The 17865-nt window shown below is 48.5% G+C and overlaps 1 protein-coding gene across 3 annotated transcripts in view; it reads left to right on the plus strand.

The window, feature by feature from the left end:
* Positions 1–16588, plus strand: part of LOC308484349 (sulfotransferase 2B1-like) — a 55656-nt gene extending 39068 nt beyond the window's left edge. The window contains exons 1-7 of one of the 3 annotated variants that reach the window (XM_081019226.1): positions 3944–4106; positions 5003–5151; positions 7314–7522; positions 8244–8370; positions 8868–8962; positions 15401–15581; positions 16386–16588. In XM_081019226.1, coding sequence (XP_080875352.1) covers positions 5019–5151; positions 7314–7522; positions 8244–8370; positions 8868–8962; positions 15401–15581; positions 16386–16495 — 855 coding nt within the window. In that variant the 5' untranslated portion in view covers positions 3944–4106; positions 5003–5018 and the 3' untranslated portion in view covers positions 16496–16588. Of the gene's footprint in view, positions 1–3943; positions 4107–5002; positions 5152–5247; positions 5872–7273; positions 7523–8243; positions 8371–8867; positions 8963–15400; positions 15582–16385 lie in introns of those variants that run through there. The other 2 variants (XM_081019228.1, XM_081019227.1) reach the window with 2 other exon arrangements.
* Positions 16589–17865: the final 1277 nt, after the last annotated feature.

A 17865-nucleotide genomic window follows, 5' to 3' on the forward strand; every position in this document is an offset into this window, starting at 1 on the left:
CCATCGAAAACCCCTGGAAATTCCTTGCATATGGCGTCCACGTCCACTTGTAAGCTAGTGTGGTTCACCCCGGTGACAGCTAGCCCCAGTGGTCCAAACCATGCCAATCCCAGTAAGCTAATGTAGGGGCCCTTGACCACAAGCAAGTCCAGTTGCCGCGTCCGCCCTCGGTATTGCACCCTGAAGGTCCCCACCCCCATTGTGGGGACCTTACGTTTCTGGAAGTCCCGGAGGGTGAATGGGGCCGGCCTGAGTTTGGGACCCCCAGTGGGACACAGTTTCCTTAAGGTCCTTGCCGAGATTATGGATAGAGTTGAACCCGTGTCAAGCTCCATGCGGCATGGGGCCCCCTCTATCTGTACCTCTACATAAATTTTCTCTACGTTGGGGTGGGGCAACTGGTATACCTGGAAGTCCGTGAGCTCCGTCGAGTTGCCTTGGTGCGTTGGGCCCCGGGACCTGGGGCTCTTGGATTGGTCATCTGATGCCTGGTGTCGGGTGGGCCGAGCCCGACACACCCGGGCGATGTGTCCCGATTTTCTGCACTGCCTGCACTCTGCGTTGCGGAAACGGCAGGTCCTCCTCTCGTGACTCTCCCCGCAGCTTGCGCAGTTCCCTCCTTCTCGTCGAGGCAGCTGTGGTCTGTGCGCTGCTTGAGTGCGCTGCTGTACTCGGTGCACCTCCTCCCTGTCGGATCCTGAGTCGTCGGTGAGGTCTTCATGGTGGACCCTCGGTTGGGATGGCAGGCTCGGCCGTGCCTCTTGGGTCGACCTCTCGGCAGCTTCTGTTGCCAGGGCCTCCTCCAGAGCGACCTGGAACGTTAGGTCCTTCTTAGCGTAGAGGCGCCGTTGCAGCTTCTCATCCTTCAGGCCACCGACGAGGCGGTCACGAAGCATGTTCTCCAGCTCTGAGAAGTTGCAGAACCGGGCGGCTTGGCGGAGAGAGGTCACAAACCCAGTTATGGTTTCCCCAGGGGCTTGCCGCTTTGCGTAGAAGGCATTTCGACGAGCCACCACTGAGGGCTGCGGCGAAAAGTGCCCCTTCAGCTGTTCCATTATTGTTTTGTATGGAACAGTAGCGACGTCTTCAGGCGCAAGGAGAGCCCGGGCGATTTCAAACGTCTCCTCTCCGCAGACGCTGAAGAATATCGCCCTCTTCTTGGCGTCTTCTTCGTCGGTGACCCCTTTGGCTTCTAGGAGGAAGGTGAAACGGGAGGCGTACGCTTCCCAGTCTCCAGATGCTGGGTTGAATGGCGAGAAGCTGCTGTTGGCTGCCATTCTGAGTTCCTTGTGCCCCGGAGCTGAAGCCTGGATACACGGTGCGAGGCAGCGGTGCGGCAGTTGGCGGTGCTGCGGTGCTGTGTGTGGCAGTCAGCTCAGCGGGATCCCACCTTCGTCGCCAGTGAAATATACTCAGAGTCGCAAAGTGATTTCATGCTCTTTATTCAGCTCATAGTGGTGAGGAGGAATGAATAAATGTCCCCTCACAGTATCTGCTTTATATACATTATTTACACAATGGGCTGCACATGATTGGCTAATTCTGGAATTCTACTGTAAGCCAATCAGGTTGTGGATTCACTTCTATCTGGAGCAGGATTGGGTGGTTCCTGCCAACCAATCATACTGCTGCATTGTTCTAGGACCAATCAGACTGCTGCATTCTGAATCCTATTGTTCTAGGACCAATCAGACTGCTGCCTTTTGGATCCTATTGTTCTAGGACCAATCAGACTGCTACAGTTTGGATCCTATTCAACTCAGTACATAACAGAAAATCACTCCTTCAAGTCCATCTCTTCCTGTCTCTTCCACTTCTGGAGAGTGATGTATCTTTCACAGCCACTTTGGTGTGTTCTGAGGTCAGCAACTGCTGCCCTAGCTCCTCAGGCCCAGAAGTGGTGTCTGGGGTGAGAGCATGCAATCAATTTTGCAGCTCCAGCGACACAGCATGGCTCCCGACTGCCCTACTTCTGTGCATCGTATTTCTCCAGGGGCTCATCTCTTACAACGGATGGTCTTCCTCCTCCCTAAGGGCACCCAACCTGTGTTGCTGTTCCAGCACATCCCACTCAGCTCTATTGAGAAACTCTGCATGTTGCCCTGTACTGTACAGGATTGCCCTGTAATTTTTTTATTCACCTCTCCATCCAGGGAAGCAAGAGGCATTATCAGAGTGAAAGAGCACCTCACAGCCAGGCAGAAACACACAGAGGAAACTCAGGGATGGTGAAAGATGCAGCCTAGGGAAAGGGGGAATGGCCAGAGGAATCCCAAGGGCCAGATAAGAGAGGTGTGGAGGGCCGCAATCAGCCCTGAAGGCCAAGGCTTTCATTCTTACCTTGTGTGTTTATTCAGAAGCAAAATCCACAGAGTTCAATAGTAAATGTACATAGGTCTGTCACTTTACAATGCAGCCCTACAGATATTTACACAGCAATCTGAATCACCCTGAGTAGGGCTTGCTTCCTAGCAATCAACCACCTAATGTTTTTCTTTTGTCCCGGTGAAGGGCTTCTCACGGTGGGAGAAAAATATCACTTTAGTGCAAGAATGCCAGCTTGAATAAAATATTGGGGGGGGGGGAGCAGGTAAGCCTCTCCCCACATAATTGATCACAGGATGCGGCACAAATGCACCATTTAATTGGTAATGACTATGAACTTTGGGGGCTTAGGCCCCCTCAAATATTTTACTGAGGGCCCGAAGTGACATCGGCCCCTAGGAGTTGACTCCTATGCTACAGTGCCAAAGCAGCAGTGATGAGGTCAGGCCTTAAGCCCAGCAGGAAAATAACTCCCTTCTGTAAAATGTGTTATCTAGGCTCCTGCCTCTTGCATGAGCACAGAATTCAGGGACTTTTGTTATCTGCTCATGTAACTTATTACAACATATCCAAACAACCTGCGGAACATTCTTTTATCATGAGCACCAAGTGGGAACTGGCCAACTGCAAGAGAAGGCTGACTGTGCTGTAGCCAGATCAGCCTCCAATCTAACAAGCAAGTAGGAAATTCCATGTGCAAAAGTATTCCAGACTGCTTATCAAGTGGAAGTGGAGAGGTGGTGGTTTATGGCAAAGCAAGGAGGGGTGCTGTGGAAAATTATGTGACAGGGCTGGGAGAGGCGTACCTGTAGGCAATGGGTCCTCAACCACCTCCGGAGCCAGAGTGGATTCATCTGGTGTCTGCTCCTGAGGAACTGGCACAGGTGCAGGCGCTTCAGATTCAAGGCCCTGCCCCGGCTTAGCCGGCCCTGGAGGCGGGGACTCCTGTGCAGGCTGGGATTCCTCCGGTTCAGCCTCTGAATCAGATTCCCAGGCCATCACACGCAGCCTTTGATTCAAGCAGAAATCAAGCATGGCTCTCACTCTCTGGCTCCTGCCTGCTTCTGGCCCAGCTAGCTCTCACGCACTCTGGCTTTTGTCTTCCCATCTGCCCTCCTGCAGAAAACTTTTATTAAACTAACAACCTGTATTTAGGGCCATTACCAAGAAGCTGGCCTGGAACCCCCCAACTTTACAACACTACCTCTCTTCAAGAACAAGACACCTGTCTACCCCCCACCATGTACAAACAAGCAACAGAATAATAGCTTCCCAGTTGGAAAATAACACAAGTTAACAAAGACGTTAAACACACATAATCCAAAACAGTCAAACACAGTTACACTTCTAACACCTCAGTTACACTTCAACACTGGTCCAGTAACAACTTTATATTTTATTCTTCATTCCATTTATATATTGCCCTTCATCTGTATATCACCGGTGTGTGGGTGTGTGTTTCACAGCACAGAAATACAAAAAGAGAACGCAGAACACATCACAAAGCAGAAACAAACCAATACCTCCCCTCCCACAAACACATTTAAAAGGCCATATAATGTTCAATCGGCCAAAGGCCTAGGTTCCCCCCCTTATGTTTGCTTTGCTTAGACGAAAGATTATCTGGGAAAGTTTCACAGAGCAGAATGAAAAGTTGTGAATCAGAAACTGTGTATCAAACAGTACCCTGAGCAGCAAGTTCATCTCGCATGGCATACTGCTGGCAGAGCAAGGGAAAGGAAGACACCAGAAGAAGGAAAGATCAGAAGCAGCCAGTGGTTGTAAGTATGGTACAGGCTGAATTCTAAGTTGGGTTGGGGGCTATAAAAGGAGGGGGGTTGTTTCAAAGGTTTATGGTTACTCAGAACCTCCAAGTCCCATAGAGCCAAATGTATACCTCTTTAGTTCATAAAAGCCCTCATTTTTTACACTTATTCTCTGGGGGTCCTGATGCAAATTCTCAGGCTCTTGGAATGTAACAGGACCATAAGTTAATGCAGATTTTTGCTGCATTTGGGGTTTTGGGGAAATAGGCATTTAAATTCTTGATCCCATGAGCACAGTGCAGGAGTTAATTCCACAGGCATTTACTTGTGCGTGTGGAGGGAAGTGTGTTCTGCTTTGGGCAGTTGTGGCTCTTTTACTACACCCCACTCCTTATTGTCTGAATCGAGTTTTGCTCTGTTTATGCACAGAAGTCCCAATCCTAGTGATGTGATCATGGCTTATTTTTGAACGGAAGTAAATGATTTGAGCAAATTATGCAAGCAAATAGTGTGAGGAATTTACCCTGTTGATTTCATGGGATTTGAAAACCCACTATTAGGTCTACAAATGACTGAATTTGTTAGGGTTTGTTTCCATGTGTCCCAGAGATCTGAATCATTGTGGTTGATGACACAACTATGTCCACAGTTCGGCCCCAAAACAGTGACTATTTGGAGGTCCCTAAGGATATGGCATCAAAACTCACTCTCTCATACATCTTGATAGATATATCTTAATGAATAATAATGATGTGTTTGTGGGAGAGGGTTATTGCTTTGTTTTTGTTTCTGCTTTATTGCGCATTTTGTATTCTCAGATTTTATTTTTGTGTTGGGAACCGCACTGTGATCTTTGGATGAAGGGGGGTTTACAAATTCAATAAATAATAAAAATAGTATTATCTTTACAGTTTTTCAGTGTCAACCATGCCTTGGTTCACATACAAGGGAATGAGTTTGCCTGTAGCGGACTACTACTCAGAGGAAACACTCCGCTATGTTGAAAATGAATTCCAAATGTTGGATGATGATATAGTGAGTGTCACTTACCCCAAGTCAGGTTAGTGGTGCACTTAGGTAATTTTAAATGCTGAAGTAAATGGTGTTTCAAAGATGATGATGTCGTATTTTAGAAATGTTAAACAATAAAATAGTTAATCTCTCCCTGCATCCCTTTTTATGCTTTACATCTCCTACAGGCTTTGTATGTTAAGGCACACTTTTTTTTTTGATAATTTAGAAATAAAATAGTTTCATTTAAAACCAATGATCATGGCCCTGTTATGACTACAGGCTGTTTGTATCATTCCATTCCAGCAGCAACACCATGCACAAATGCATCTTAAACTTGTGATTTAAAACACCAGACTCCTAAGCAGATAGCCTGCACGATATATGTTGTATTTCTACTGTAGCTGATCTATAAAATAATCAGGAATATACACTCTTGCTTAAGAGAATGATGCTGGGGGGAGGGGGAGGAGTCCCAACTCATCCCAAATTTTTGCGATAATTTCAGAAACCATCAGATAACCCAACCAAAACTGACCAGTAATCTGGTAATGGACTACAGTTTAGTTTGCACTGTCCCCTATTCGCCCTGGACTTCTTTTTTCACAGCCAACTTTAATCAATCCCTTTATCTCCCATTTTCTCTCCCCACATCCCTCTGCCCCCTGTCCCACCCACTGAGGTACAAAGCTGTCTGGATTCCTGACTAAGCAGACCAAGTTCTTATCACAAAATGCAGAATCAGGCGGCATTTGCCCTCAAATGGAAGGTCAGTTAAGGAATCTTAGGCTCAATCTTAGGCTCTCAATCTTAGCCTCTTGTGGAATATCTGTTGCCTGTCAGGGTCCTCAGTACTGGAATAGCTGGATCACTGGAATAAAGCTTATCAGCTGTAGTTCCAGGGGTCTTTCTCCTACAGGAGTGAGTTGATCATTTGCTTGGCTTCCAACCTAGCACAGTTAATGTGACAGGAAGTGGCTTGGTCAGAGGGCAAACCAATGCTGCTGTGGTGTGGTGTGGCACGAGGGGCTCAGCTGCATGGTGGGCTTGGTGGGAAGGGAATTGCAGGGCTGTAGCTGCAACAAGCATTTTTATTACTTCTGTTTTCTCGAATGATTTGCTCATGTCAAAAGCAATTGTATTTCAGGATATTCATCTCTGAATATTGTTTCTTTATATAGAAAGCTAAGTGATATGTCTGTTATAGATTAGTCACACTGCTGACATCCTTACCTGCTACACCGTCATCAAAATGGTTCAATTTGATTCACCATGTCATGAATTTTTGGATTCCTGCTTGTGTAGGAGGGTGCTGAGTAACTTGCTGGTCACAGAAATTCATTCCAATTTTTATGACCCTCTTAATTGATTTTGCATTGATTTTGAGGCAGACACGTGCTATTGAACCTAATCATCATCATCATCATCATCATCATCATCTATTATTTATGCCCCTGGCTGGGCTTCCCCAGCCACTCTGGGCGGCTTCCAACAAAATACTAAAATACAGTAATCCATCAAAGATTAAAAACTTCCCTAAACAGGGCTGCCTTCAGATGTCTTCTAAAAGTCTGGTAGTTGTTCTCGTTGACATCTGGTGGGAGGACGTTCCGCAGGGCGGATGCCACTACCAAGAAGGCCCTCTGCCTGGTTCCCTGTAACTTGGCTTCTCGCAGTGAGAGAACCACCAGAAGGCCCTCAGCGCTGGAACTCATTGTCCGGGTAGAACGATGGGTTGGAGACTCTCCTTCAGGAATACTGGATCGAGACCATTTAGGGCTTTAAAGGTCAGCACCAACACTTTGAATTGTGCTCGGGAACTTACTGGGAGCGAATGTAGGTCTTTTAAGACTGGTGTTATATGGTCTCAGCGGCCGCTCCCAGTCACCAGTCTAGCTGCAGCATTCTGGATTAGTTGTAGTTTCTGGGTCACCTTCAAAGGTAGCCCCACATAGAGCGCATTGCAGCAGTGCAAGCGAGAGATAACCAGAGCATGCACCACTCTGGTGAGACAGTCCACAGGCAGATAGGGTCTCAGCCTGCATACCAGATGGAGCTGGTAAACAGCTGCCCTGGACACAGAATTGACCTGTACCTCCATGGACAGCTGTGAGTCCAAAATGACATGAAAGGGGAGAGGGAACAAGATAAAATAAATGTGTTCATTGCAGAATCAAGAGTGGTTGGGAAGACTACCTGACTTTCTTCTAGGTAGCCATTGGATGCAGGAGATCCTGGGCTTAATCTGGCGTGATGGGGACCCCTCCTGGGTTCAGAGTTTACTAGTGTGGGAACGGTCACCTTGGATTGAGAGTGTTCCAGGCCTACAGGTTGCCTTGAAATCTCCTACACCCAGGCTCCTGACATCTCACCTGCCTTTCCACATTTTCCCCAAGTCCTTCCTGCACTCCAAGGCCAAGGTAAGAGAGTAGAAATTGACACGTCAACCCTGCTTTTGGCTCCTGGGCAATCTGTTAAGCAACATGACATGTTCAGTCTTTCAAACACTTCACCTACGACCAAATCACCGTGGGCAACTTCTGTCATGATCACAGCTAGTTAGAGAAGGCTTATATATCCCCACCCCAGATGTTGTGGTTGTGGTGAATATTCCACTTTGCCTCTCACTTTACATTTAACCTCCACCTAAGTAACTCCCACCGTTCCTGGAAAAATCTTGTTTAAGAAGTCATCCACATTTTTCAAAATTTTGGGGAAAGGTAGTTAGTCTCCAACTGAGTGTGTCTGGTGAAAAGGTGTGGGGGGGGGTTATTGTGAAATTATTAATCCTGTAGGATTCACATAAATTTTGGACAGGTTGCTTAGAGGTAAGGAAAGGCAAGTATCTAACCCAAAAAGGTGGTGAGAAAACTCCTGCCCAAATCCATGCTGGAGTAAGATGATATGCTGCAAGAGGTTTATCAGAAAACCAAAAGCATCAAGCACCAAATCTTACAAGCACCTGTCCTGTGAGTATAGGGTGGCATACAAATTTAATTAATATAAACAAACAATAACAGTAAATTAAACTACAAAGACTTTGCTTCATTTTCATGAGACCCACCTAAGCTGCCTCAGTCTGTCTCTAGTTAGGGCTGCTTCTGTTGCCTTCCCTAAATATGTCCCCTCCCTCTCTTCCAGGTTATCTATACCATGCGTAATCCCAAAGATGTGATGATCTCATCCTATCATTTCAACAAGGGCTTAAAAGCAGTGGAGGACCCTGGAACTTTGGAAGAGTACATGGAGGAGTTCCTGAGTGGGAGTGGTAGGGAAAGAGGGAAATCAGCCTCTCTCATTTGTTCTACCTCACTGTTCACTATGTTATCAAGGCTCTTCCCTGCTCTTTCCTCTCATTTCCTTTCATTGTATCAGAGAAGTACAATTCCCAGCGAGATAAGTGGGAATGGGTTAGGATGGGAAAAGGTCTCGCAGTACTCATCTCATTTTCTTTAAAAAAGTAACGAATGTCATTAAAAGGGGAATTGGAATGGCTGCAAAATGTAGGGAGAGGATACTGTGAATCCCCAACTCCAGTGTTGTAGATGATATTACATATCTTGCCAGTGTAAACAGAATCATCAAACAGCTCAGCCACTAACTGGTATTGGGACTTGTTGTATCTGGGTGGCGTTGGAAGTTCCCTGCTACTGTTCTTGTTGATCAGGTGAAGAATAAAGGTCTTTTCTAGGTTCCTGACTGGTGCATCCTCTATGTCTTTCCTTTCCCCTTCAAAACTCTTTACATTCCACTTTGCTCTTCAAGGGTCTTTTGGTTCCTGGTTTGAGCATGTGAAAAACTGGATGGAGATGAAGGACAGACCCAACTTCTTCTTCATCACCTACGAAGAACTACAGCAGGTATATTTATGCCCCCAGGTTATGTCTCCAACTTTGTGTCATGTGACATATCATTTTGTCATTTTTGTTGTTGTTCTTAAAAAAGTCTTGTACAATTGGTAAGGTGACTCTGAGTTAGAGAAGTACAAGTGTGGGGTTAGGGTTGCAGCCATTCTTGTTACCTTGATTTCACAGTTCAGTATAAAGTTGCCATCCTATCTCGTTTCACGTCAGGGAGGGACAGGTTAGTTAAAAGTGCAGAAGTAAAGGAATTTTAAATTTAATTTCATTAATAAAACAAAGATTTAAAGTGGTAAGAATGGGCAGTCAGGTCCCAAAGGCTCTCCCCTCTTTGACAAAAAGACCAGGATTTTAACTGTGGAGCAGTGATAAAACTGACAAGTATCCAGAGAGATCACTTTTCCCCCTACAATATGCTATTCTGTATTTAATTCAATGTCTTCTAATTCAGTACTGACTCTTGTGCTGACTTTGAGGTACCCGTTGACAAATGTTTGCATCATTTTTGCCAAGTGCTCCCCGCAAACGGACACAATTGCCCTTTTCTTCCTAATAATAATAATAATAATAATAATAATAAATTTTATTTATACCCCACCCTCCCCGGCCAGAGCCTGGCTAACAACAGTAAAATCAGAGTAAAAACATAATGGGGGGGGGGGAGCAATTTAAAATACAGGTTAAAATGCAATTTAAAATGCAGCCTCATCAAAACCATAAGGGGAGGGAAACATAACTGTAATGGTTCTAGGGGTTGCTCGTGCGTAAGCTTGTCCCAACCTCTGGCTGGGTTGCCTGAGTGAACCTTTCCTGTCCGGGCAGCCACTCGCCACTCAATCGCTGGCAGAATCCGTCAGTGGGCGTTTCTTAAACTTCTTCCAGCAAAGAAGCTCTTTGACGCCAAGTCTCCTCCTACTCTCCCTGCACAGAAGCCTTCTGCGCAAGGAGGGCATAGGCAGCGGAGGACCCTTCCTCTCCCCGCTGGCCCCCGGCAAGGAGTCATGGGGCCGCCTCGCTGATTCCCCCATCTGCCCCCCTTCTCCACTGGAGCTACGTTGATTCTCTTCCCCAGAAGACGGGCTGCCTCTTCCACTCCTGGGACGCTCTCTGGGATCCCTTTGGAGCTTGCTCTCTACCTCGGACACTGATGGCAGTTCCCTGACATCCACCTCCTCCCCAGGACTCCTCCCACCCTGGGCGCGATTTTCCGGCACAACCTCCTCCCTCTCCTCGGCCGACGATGCGGGGAATCCCCTGAAAGAGCTGGCATCATCTTCTGAGGATTCAAAACCAGCCTCCCATCCGCTTGGATCTCTTCCCGCTGGTTGACCCTCCCAGTCTGATTCTTCTCCCTTGGACACCTCCTCTCCCTCCTCTTCGGAGGCAGGAAAACCCACAAAATCCCCTTCGTCGTCCGTGGGTCCAAATTCCTCCTCCCAGAATCTCGCTAATGGTTTGGGCTTATCCGGGAACAAACTGTGGAATTCTTCCACCAGATACCCGTCAGTGATTGATTCAGCAGGGACCCACGTGTTTTCCGACCTAGGTTCCCCCTCCCAGGCTACCAAGTACGCTACCTGGCGACCTCGCCACCTTGTATCGAGTATTTCTGTGGCTTCGTTACAGTGTTCCCTCTCCTCTACCTGCGGGTGGGTGGTAACCCCTCCCTCCCGTCCCGGGAATTCCCGCCCCTCCCTTAAGGTGAAAGTAGGGACCTATGGAACACCGGATGTATCTTCATGCTGTCAGGCAACTTGAGTTTGAATGCCACTGGGTTCACCTGCTGTATTACCTCAAAAGGCCCCAGCCGCCTCGGCTGCAACTTCTTGCACCCTCCCTTTAGGGGTAACCCTTTGGATGACAACCACACCCGGTCTCCCACCCGTATGGCCTCCCCCTCTCGACGGTGCCTGTCCGCCTGCCTCTTGTACACTTCCTTGGCCCGCTCCAAGTTCAGCCTTAGTTGCTGGTGTAAGGCCTCCATTTCCTCCACAAATTGCTCAGCCGCAGGTACACTCCATCCTTCCTCCCCCCACCCCGGGAATGCCCTGGGGTGACACCCGTAATTGGCCATGAAAGGGCTCATTCCCGTGGACACGTGTTCAGAGTTATTGTACACAAATTCAGCCAAAGCTAATTTCTCTACCCAATCATTCTGTCTCTCGCTGACATAGCAGCGTAGGTATTGCTGGAGTATGCCGTTCGCTCTTTCGGCTTGTCCGTTGGTTTCCGGGTGCCTCGCCGTCAAGAAGCTCACCTCAACCTGTAGCAAGCTCATGAGTTTCCGCCAGAACCGGGAAGTAAATGGTTTCCCGCGATCCGAGATTACCCTTAAAGGAGCCCCATGCAGTCTGAAAATGTGATCCACAAACAGCCTGGCGGTCTCCTCTGCCGTTGCTGCATGTGAGCAAGCTACGAAATGGCACATTTTAGTCAGTAGATCAACTACGACCATGACCGCTGTCTTTCCCCTAGACTTGGGCAGATCTGTCATAAAATCAATGGACACCACCTCCCAGGGCCTTCCCGGTGTGGGTAAGGGTTCCAGTAGCCCCGCCGGGGCGGCCCTTTCCCCCTTAGCCCTCTGGCATCGGTCGCACCCTCGTACATATTCTCGTACGTCTTCCCTCACCTTTGGCCACCAGAACTGCCTGGTGACCAGTAGCATGGTCTTGTGCTGTCCAAAGTGCCCAGCTGTTGGGTTGTCATGGAGTTGCTTAAGTACCTTTCCCCTCAAAGTCTCCCCCGGTACATACAGCGCACCCTTATAGTACAGTAGACCTTCCTTTTCCTCAAACCCTCCATGGACTTCCTTTCCATCCCTGAGCTCCCTGATCTTTGTCTGAGCAAACTCATCGTCTCTGGTGAGCCCTGCCAGTTCTCGTTTGCCAACCAACGCCCCCCCACCCACCCACCGGTCCTCGGGGAACACGTGCCTGGTCTCTGGTGGCCCTTCTCCTTCCATGTACTCCGGTTTCCGGGAGAGAGCGTCTGCCCTTACGTTCTCCTCTCCCGGCACGTATCGGATCTCGAAGGAAAACTTGGCAAACTCCTGGGACCACCTGATCTGTCTCTGGTTGAGCACTCGCGCGGTCCGCCAGTATTCCAAGTTCTTGTGGTCAGTTCGGACCTGGATCTTGTGCCGCGCCCCTATCAACAGATGTCTCCATCGCCGAAATGCCGCATAGATCGCAAGCAGTTCTCGGTCATACACGGTGTAGTTTTGCTCTGACTTGCTCAGCTTCCTGGAGAAAAAGGCACACGACCTCCCGTTCTGCTTGGCCCCGGGTTGCAAAAGGACCGCTCCAATGGCGCGGTCAGACGTGTCCATTTCCAGTCTCATGGGCTTCTCCTGATCCACGTGCAAGAGCTGCTTTTCCGAGGCGAACGCCCTCTTCAGTTTTTCAAAGGATTGCTGCGCATCCTCTGTCCACGCGAACTTCTTTTTGTTACTAAGACAATCCGTTATGGGCGCTGTCAAGTGAGCGAAGTTCTTTATGAACTTCCTGTAGAAGTTGCTGAAGCCTAGGAACCTTTGCACATCCTTTCTGTTTTTGGGGGCTTTCCATTCCAGCACTGCCTTTACCTTGCCCGGATCCATGGCCATCCCTTTGTCTGACAGCCTGTAGCCCAGGAACTCGACCTCCTTGGCATGGAATTGGCATTTTTCCAGCTTGACCCACAACTGATGCTTCTTCAATCTCTGTAGCACCTCCCTGACATCTCTGACGTGCTGCTTTTCATCGTCTGAATAGATTAAGACGTCGTCCAAAAAGGCTACGCAATTCTTGTACAGCAGGGGCCCCAACACATGACGCATGAATGCTTGAAAGCAGGCAGAGCCCGATTGTAATCCAAATGGCATGACTAAGTACTCAAAAGCCCCCAGGGGGGTGAACATAGTTGTTTTCCATTCGTCCCCCTCCCTTATCCTAATCAGATTGTAGGCTCCCCTGAGGTCCAGCTTGGTAAAAATCTTCCCCTGCCTCACATGTGTCAAAATATCATCAATCCTGGGCATTGGGAACGTCACGGGTTCTGACACCAGGTTTAGGGCCCTGTAATCCACAACTAATCTGGGCTGGTTAGTCTCCTTTTTGTCCACAAAGAACACTGGACTGCCCCCCACCGCCTTGGATTCCCTTATGAAACCTCTCTTCAGGTTCTTGTCAATAAACTGCCGTAGCTCCTGCATCTCCCGGTCGGACATGGCATACAGATTACCCACTGGTAACTGAGCCCCTGGAAGCAGGTTGATTTGGCAGTCAAAGGGCCTGTGGGGGGCAGCTTATCTGCCTCCCTTTCGCTGAAGACCTCCTTCAGATCAGCATATTGTGGTGGCACCTCCCCTTTTTGCTCCAGGGCCAACCCAGCCACCCTGGCCACAGCCATTCTGGGTTCCTTCCCTTCCAGACAGTGCTATAAGCAGTAAGCTGACCCAAAGGTGACCGACCGCTGATGCCATGACACCACTGGGTCATGCATTGCCAGCCAGCTCATTCCCAGTATTATTGGGGGTCCTGCCAGCGTGGCCACGTGAAAGGCAATGGTTTCCGTGTGCCTGGAAACCCTCATTCTCATTGGCGGTGTCTGGTGCGTCACTTCCCCCCCCCAGGAGTTCCCTGCCATCGATGGTGGTCACCTGCAAGGGAAAGTCTAGTGGTAACAGGTGGAGTTGGTGTTCCAGAGCAAAGTCTCTGCTGAAGAAATTACACGAGCTGCCAGAATCTAGCAGCCCCTTCACTTTGACGGGGTGCCCGTTTGGGAGTTCTAGCACCACCTCTATGGCTATAGCTGCCTTGGGGGGGGTCAGGCTGGGGCACTTCTATTGGTGGCTGGCCTGGCTGCTGCCCCTGCTGGTTGGCAGCCAGGCGTTGTCGTTTCCCTGCACCTGCCCCTCCTCCCCCTTCTCGTCGTGGTCTGCAGCCCCCATCATGCCTTGCCAGGCCTTTCGCTGAGGGCAGACCTTGGCAAAATGTCCCGGTTGCTGACAGAGGAAACACCTCTTGGTAGTTTTCCACTCCTTCCCCTCCCTTTTCTGGCCTTCACCAGGGTTTGAAACTTCACGCGCGCGCTCCATCAATTTCCATCGGCTCCGCCGCCTGGGAAGGCTCCCTTGGCATCTCCGGAATGCGGTTGTCATGGAAACGTTCCGCCCTTATCTCCCGCTTCTCTTGAGCCCGCGCTTCCTGGCGTACACCGATCGCAAGCACAGTATTTGTGAGTTCATCCATTGACTGTGGGTGGGGCGCTCGGGACAACTCGTTTTTCACTTCGGGGGACAAACCCGCCTCAAACAACATTTGCATCGGTTCAGAGCCCAGATCCCAGCCAAGTTTGTGGACTAACATCGCGAAACGCGACCAGTAGTTTCTGACGGACAGGCTCCCCTGCTTGCACCCCATAAGCTCCCTCCGTGTCACGCTTTGCTCAATCTCGCTGGAGAACATGGCATCCATTCCCTGGTAGAATTTCTTAAGATCTTTCAATGCATCATTCTGCATCGCCATTAGGGGCCTGATCCATTCGCGCGCCCCATCCTGCAGATGTCCAACAATGTAAGCCACCCTCTCCCCGTTATCAGCAAAGTCATTTTTCTGCACTTCCAAAGTGTACTGAATTTCAGTTCGGAAGGCATTGTAGTCTTGGGGCTTTCCACCAAACTTGTGTACCAGCCCCTGAACCTTCCTCCCTATCGGGGTGGCTCTGACCTGTGCATCCTGAGCCCGTCTCTCCTCCAGCCGTGCCGTCAGGGTAGCTACATGCGCCTCCAGGTCTCGGTTCCTCTTGACCAGACCTCGCACCAGGGCTTCTTGCTCTGTCCCTCCGGCCGGCTCTGTTTGGCTCATCTTGCTGCCTCTCCGGGACTGCGCACAAGCAACGTCAGGGACTGATGCATTGCTGTAATGGTTCTAGGGGTTGCTCGTGCATAAGCTTGTCTCAACCTCTGGCTGGGTTGCCTGAGTGAACCTTTCCTGTCCGGGCAGCCACTCGCCCATGACTGTCTCAATCGCTGGCAGAATCCGTCAGTGGGCGTTTCTTAAACTTCTTCCAGCAAAGAAGCTCTTTGACGCCAAGTCTCCTCCTACTCTCCTTGCTCGGAAGCCTTCTGCGCAAGGAGGGTGTAGGCAGCGGAGGACCCTTCCTCTCCCTGCTGGCCCCCAGCAAGGAGTCATGGGACCGCCTCGCCGATTCCCCCATCTGCCCCCCCTTCTCCACTGGAGCTACGTTGATTCTCTTCCCCAGAAGACGGGCTGCCTCTTCCACTCCTGGGACGCTCTCCGGGATCCCTTTGGAGCTTGCTCTCTCCCTCGGACACTGATGGCAGTTCCCTGACAATAACGGTCAGACTGAGTCCAAACCAAAGGCCAGGCGGAATAGATCTCCCTATGGCAGTGTCAATGTGAGAATTCACTCATTTGCTTTTTCCTTCGGCAGGACCTCCGAAGAAGTGTGAAGAGGATTTGTCATTTTATTGGTAAAGAGCTGAATAGTCAGCAAATCGACTCTGTGGTGGAAAATGCCTCCTTCCACAAGATGAAGGACAACAAGATGTCCAATAATACTCAATTTTCAGATACCTATTTTGATCACACAAAAGCAAAGCTCATGAGGAAAGGTAACAATTTACATGACAGACCAAGGCCATGGCTTATGCAAGCTATGAAGAACCTTTGTGTGTGCATGTGAGTGTGAAAGAGGGGGGGGAGGTGGGGGGAGAGAAAAAAAGAGGTATTGGAGTGTGGGGGAATTTGATTCCGTTCACCTTAAGTGAACCTACTTAACTGACACTTTCTTGTACTGAAACACAACCATTCTTCGAAATTCACACTACTCCAGATTTTTCAATGCTGTATTCCAGACAAGTAATCGGTACAAAATGTCACTGCTAGCATAATGTAGGCATATAAATGCATATACTGACAATAACATACATATTTGCAACAAAAGCAACAACAACCTGTTTCTTGCATGAAAAATGTGTAATTAGGATAAATTTGCATTAAAATGCTGGTGGATTTTTGAAGGATTTTTTTTAAAAAATTACAAACGGATGTTATAATGTGGGCAACTGAATTTAAGATTTGGGGAGGAAAGGAGAAAAGGAGAGTAACCAAAATTGACAGATTTGCCCATTCTTACTTGTGAAGCTTTAGGAAAATGCAGCTAAGTAAGTCTAAGCCATCAACATGGAAGCATGACTACTCCTGGGGTACCAGTTGAGGGAGGGCCTGGGAAGAACAGCCAGGGAGCAGGTCCTGCTATTCCTAAAAAAAGCCACCTGAGGCAGCTGCCTTGCTTCATCCAGTGGAAGGGCAAGTCCTGAGCAAGATGAAATGGGGTCCTGATTTTAGTTGAAGTAATTTTAGTGGATCTTTTTTGTGGTTACCAAGTGGTTTCACAGCCTCTTGTGTTGTTCCAGGTATCTGTGGGGACTGGAAGAACCACCTGACTGTGGCACAGAATGAACACTTTGACCGTGTTTATCGTGAGAACATGCAGGGTCTGCGCATGACATTTCCATGGGACTGAAGAATGTCAGATTATTCTTCCTGCTATGTTTGATCCTCATGCCTCTCGTGGTTGAGGTGCATCCTGCTAAATAAACAGATTTCTGAATAGAAATTGTATGGTTTTGTTGTATTTTTTATTTAAATGTGTGACTCCTTTTAAGGGTTTTCTTTTTAAGCTTCTGGGCTTTCAGCACCTACTGGAATTTATGAAAATGTCCCTTCTGGCTCCCTGTAGTTCATCCACTCAGCTGCATTTGCTGGAGTTACCATAGGAACAAGATGTTTTTCATGGGTGTTCCAGTAAGATCTGGCAAACTACAGAAAGTCACAGGAGTAATTTTAATTTGTTTAAGTTGTTTACTTCACTACTGTCACACCTTTTGACTCTACCAGACAGGTTTATGAGCCCTCCATCCCACACAAATGGGATGGAGGGCTCATCCCCCCCCCCAATTCTTCAGGCTGCAGCAGCTGTACTTCTCATTCTTCCATCATTGCCTGCCTTTTCTTCTTGCACCAAGGAAGAGGCGTCACCATTTCTTGCTTACCTCCTCTCCTTGAAGTCAACATGTCTTCTTGCTAGTGGTTTCTAGTTAGAACCCTTTGCTCACTTCTAACTGGACACTCCTGGTAGAAGCTGTTCTGATTTCTGGCTTTAAGGAGGGCCTTAAGATACAATCTGGCCCACAGGAGATGAAATAATTTGGTGCATGCCTCATGGGTTTCTCTGGGTGCCTTGGGACTTGTGAACAGGCTCCAACTCTGCAAAGAAGCCCTGTGACACAACTGTATTTATTTTGATCTGACAAAGAGAAGCTCACAACTCAGCCTGAAACAGCTTACTACCATCAACAACAGACAGCATGACAGAGAAGTAAACACAGGAACTAGAACCTGCAACACACCCGGATGCCAGCTCAGCCACATTCATGCCATACATTTAAAGCACGACGCTAGCACTTTAAACAGCCATGGCTTCCCCCAAAGAATCCTGGGAGCTGTAGTTTATTAAGGGGGCTGAGAGTTGTTAGAAGACCCCCATTCCCTTGCCTACAATTCTCAGAGTTTCTGGTGAAGAACAATAGATTATTAAACCACACTGAAAATGGTTTACTGATCACCATTGCATGGTTAATTGATAAACTGCAACTGGTTCACTGAGGTATGGCATTGGGGGAAAGAAGACACCTGGAAAGCCCAAACCCACCTTGTCCATTATCCGTATGTCTTTAAGAGATAATATACAACGTTTGATTGGGGTTTTTTTAATAAAAAAAAAAATCTGTCCCTCTTTTGTTTTTAATTGTTTGTATTTTACATGTAAGCCACCCTGAGTCCCTGTCAGGGAAAAAGGCGGGGTAGAATTTTATTGTTGATGAGGGTGGTGTT

Source organism: Podarcis pityusensis (assembly GCF_964106645.2).
Source record: "Podarcis pityusensis genome assembly, chromosome: 8".
In the NCBI taxonomy this organism is placed as follows: domain Eukaryota; kingdom Metazoa; phylum Chordata; class Lepidosauria; order Squamata; family Lacertidae; genus Podarcis; species Podarcis pityusensis.